At 53.3% G+C, this 2,302-nt stretch overlaps 1 protein-coding gene across 1 annotated transcript; it reads right to left on the bottom strand.

Moving 5' to 3' along the window:
* Positions 1-695: 695 nt before the first annotated feature.
* On the bottom strand, positions 696-1,877 carry LOC101764957 (putative F-box protein At5g52610). Its single transcript, XM_004959083.1, has one exon. The coding sequence runs from the start codon at positions 1,875-1,877 to the stop codon at positions 696-698; it is 1,182 nt and encodes a 393-aa protein (XP_004959140.1).
* Positions 1,878-2,302: the final 425 nt, after the last annotated feature.

Below are 2,302 nucleotides of genomic sequence, written 5' to 3'. Positions count from 1 at the left end.
ACAGTCAAACTCTGAAATGGCATCAAGATGCATCCACTCTACAACTTAATAAGTGCAGATCAGAACACGAAGAGTAACTTGATAGGTACCCTTACTTGCTACATTTGCAACAACCGTACAACATTTCACCCTCATTCGTCCATTCTGAGCAAACAGCCTATCGGAAGTTTGTGACAATGACCACGAAAACAATATATATAGCGCTCGATGGCACGGTGATCTCACTTGCCCAACACATTGTTTCCATTTCTTCCTTGTGGTTTCAGCATTCTATCTGCCTACAAGGACCTCTAGGCAAACCACAAGCATTCTATAGGCATTTAGTCTCCACAAGCATGTTACACTGAGCAAACCAAAATAATGCCAAGTCACTAAAAGAGGCATTCCGAAAGCAAGATTATTTCATCTTCGCACTGATAGATCTTAAGTAACCAAAGAACATAACACATAAGGAATAAATAGATTAACAAGCATAACAAATAAAACTCAAGGAATGACATCAAAGATGCATCAAGTCTACAACTTAAAAAGTGCAGATTACAACATGAAAAAGAGATTAAAACTTGCTAACATTTGCAACAACATGCATACAGCATTCAGCTCCAGAAACTAGGAGTGATTCCTAGGAGTAGATTATCAAAGAGCTGAACTGAGCAACAAAATATAACAACACTAGCTGCACCATGCATGTCAACCTATTGTAGACTCAACAGGCTTCCTGTGTAGACACCAACCGAATCAAGAGGTCTGCCCTCCACTAGTGTGACGAAATTATTGACCCGTGGATCCGATTTATTCCATATGATGAGAACTCCAGTCGGTGCTGCATGGATGACTATCCTCCCATCATTTAAAACCAGTATTGGTATTACATGCTTCAGATTATCTCCAGTCGGGGCGATCACTCGAGTCCGAAGGGTGTACTTTTTCTCCCAGAGCCCATTCTCAAAGTCCATCAGAAACCACAGGTCCATGACAAATATGGACTTTTGGCGACGCTTGTATACTAGAACCAAAGAGCCTTTCAGCTCAGCTAAAGCAAATCGGTACCTTTTGGACTGGAAATCCTCCCCAGAGTCAATCTCTTCACCAATAGGCCCTGCGAGACCGCTCCTCCATTCCTCCCTCTCAAGGTCAAATGAAAGGATGTAGTCCGAACGAGCACCAGCATCGGAATATAATGTGACAGGATTATACCCTCTGTTAACGAAGAAGTACACCACCGAACCGACCACGCCACCGGTGCTTGCCTCGATAAAAAGACTAGGCATAGGCATTGCCCTCCAGCATGAATCAGCAGCACCACTGCTGTCGTTGATAGTAAGTACCTCGAAGAGCTGCTCGCCGCCGAGAAGGAAGCCGAGGCGGTTGAACATCCTGAAGACCTTGTACTCCCCAGTTGAGGCCACCAGCCCGAGCGCGAAGAACGTGTACGGGTTGCTCAGGTTGACACGGTTCTTGTGCTGCGGTGCCGAGCTCTGCGGCAGGACCTGGAGCGCTCCGGTGGCAGGGTTGAGCACCCGGCACCTGTTCCAGTCGGTGGCGAGGCAGGCCAGGTCCAGGCGCGTGCGAAGCACGTGGACGCCGCCGTCCGCACCGGCGACCCGCTTGAGGACGGTGCCGCCGGCGTCGATGACATAGACGTGCGCCGGGTCGTCGCGGAACTTGGCGACGAAGAGCGGGCCCGGGTGGGCGGCGGCGTGCGCGCGGACGAAGGCCGGGTCGGAGGTGAGGGCACGCCACGGGCGGCAGACGGCGCGGAGGCGGCAGATCTCCCTCGCCGGGAGCCGCAGGAGGGCGTCGGAGAGCGCGTCACGAGGAAGCCTGTCGGCGCTGGCGTCGGCGCGCGCCCGCATGGCGCGGGTGGTTGGCACCATCGCCGGCGGCGCTGGTCGGCGGTGCGCGAGAGCTACGGGCTACGGGTGCATCGATCTGCACGAGCAGGCAAACGAGGCTTCATGATGGGATCCAGATCGAAGCAAATCGGCTCCATGCTGGAGTGCAGGGCATGGCGAGCTTACCAGGTTCGGTCGGCATGTCCCGGTGCTCCGATCTTGACGAAAAGGCGGCGGAGAGATCCACGGCACCGGCGGCTTTGTGCTTTCCCAAGTCTGCGATTAGTGTTTGCAAAACAAGACGACAGGCCCAGAAATGATTAGGGATCCGAATCGGAGGACCGGAGGTAGATGCTGAATCGAAGCTATAGAGCGCTGGATGGCTGGGCGAGGCGAGCTTACCAGGTCCGGTAGTACGTCGGCGCCGGCGGCAGTGGCCGAGGGCGGAGGGGATCTCGGCCGATGGA

Source organism: Setaria italica, chromosome II, assembly GCF_000263155.2.
Source record: "Setaria italica strain Yugu1 chromosome II, Setaria_italica_v2.0, whole genome shotgun sequence".
Taxonomy (NCBI): Eukaryota; Viridiplantae; Streptophyta; class Magnoliopsida; order Poales; family Poaceae; genus Setaria; species Setaria italica.
The sequence above is the reverse complement of the archived record's forward strand: the minus strand, read 5'-3'. Positions and strand labels throughout refer to the sequence as shown.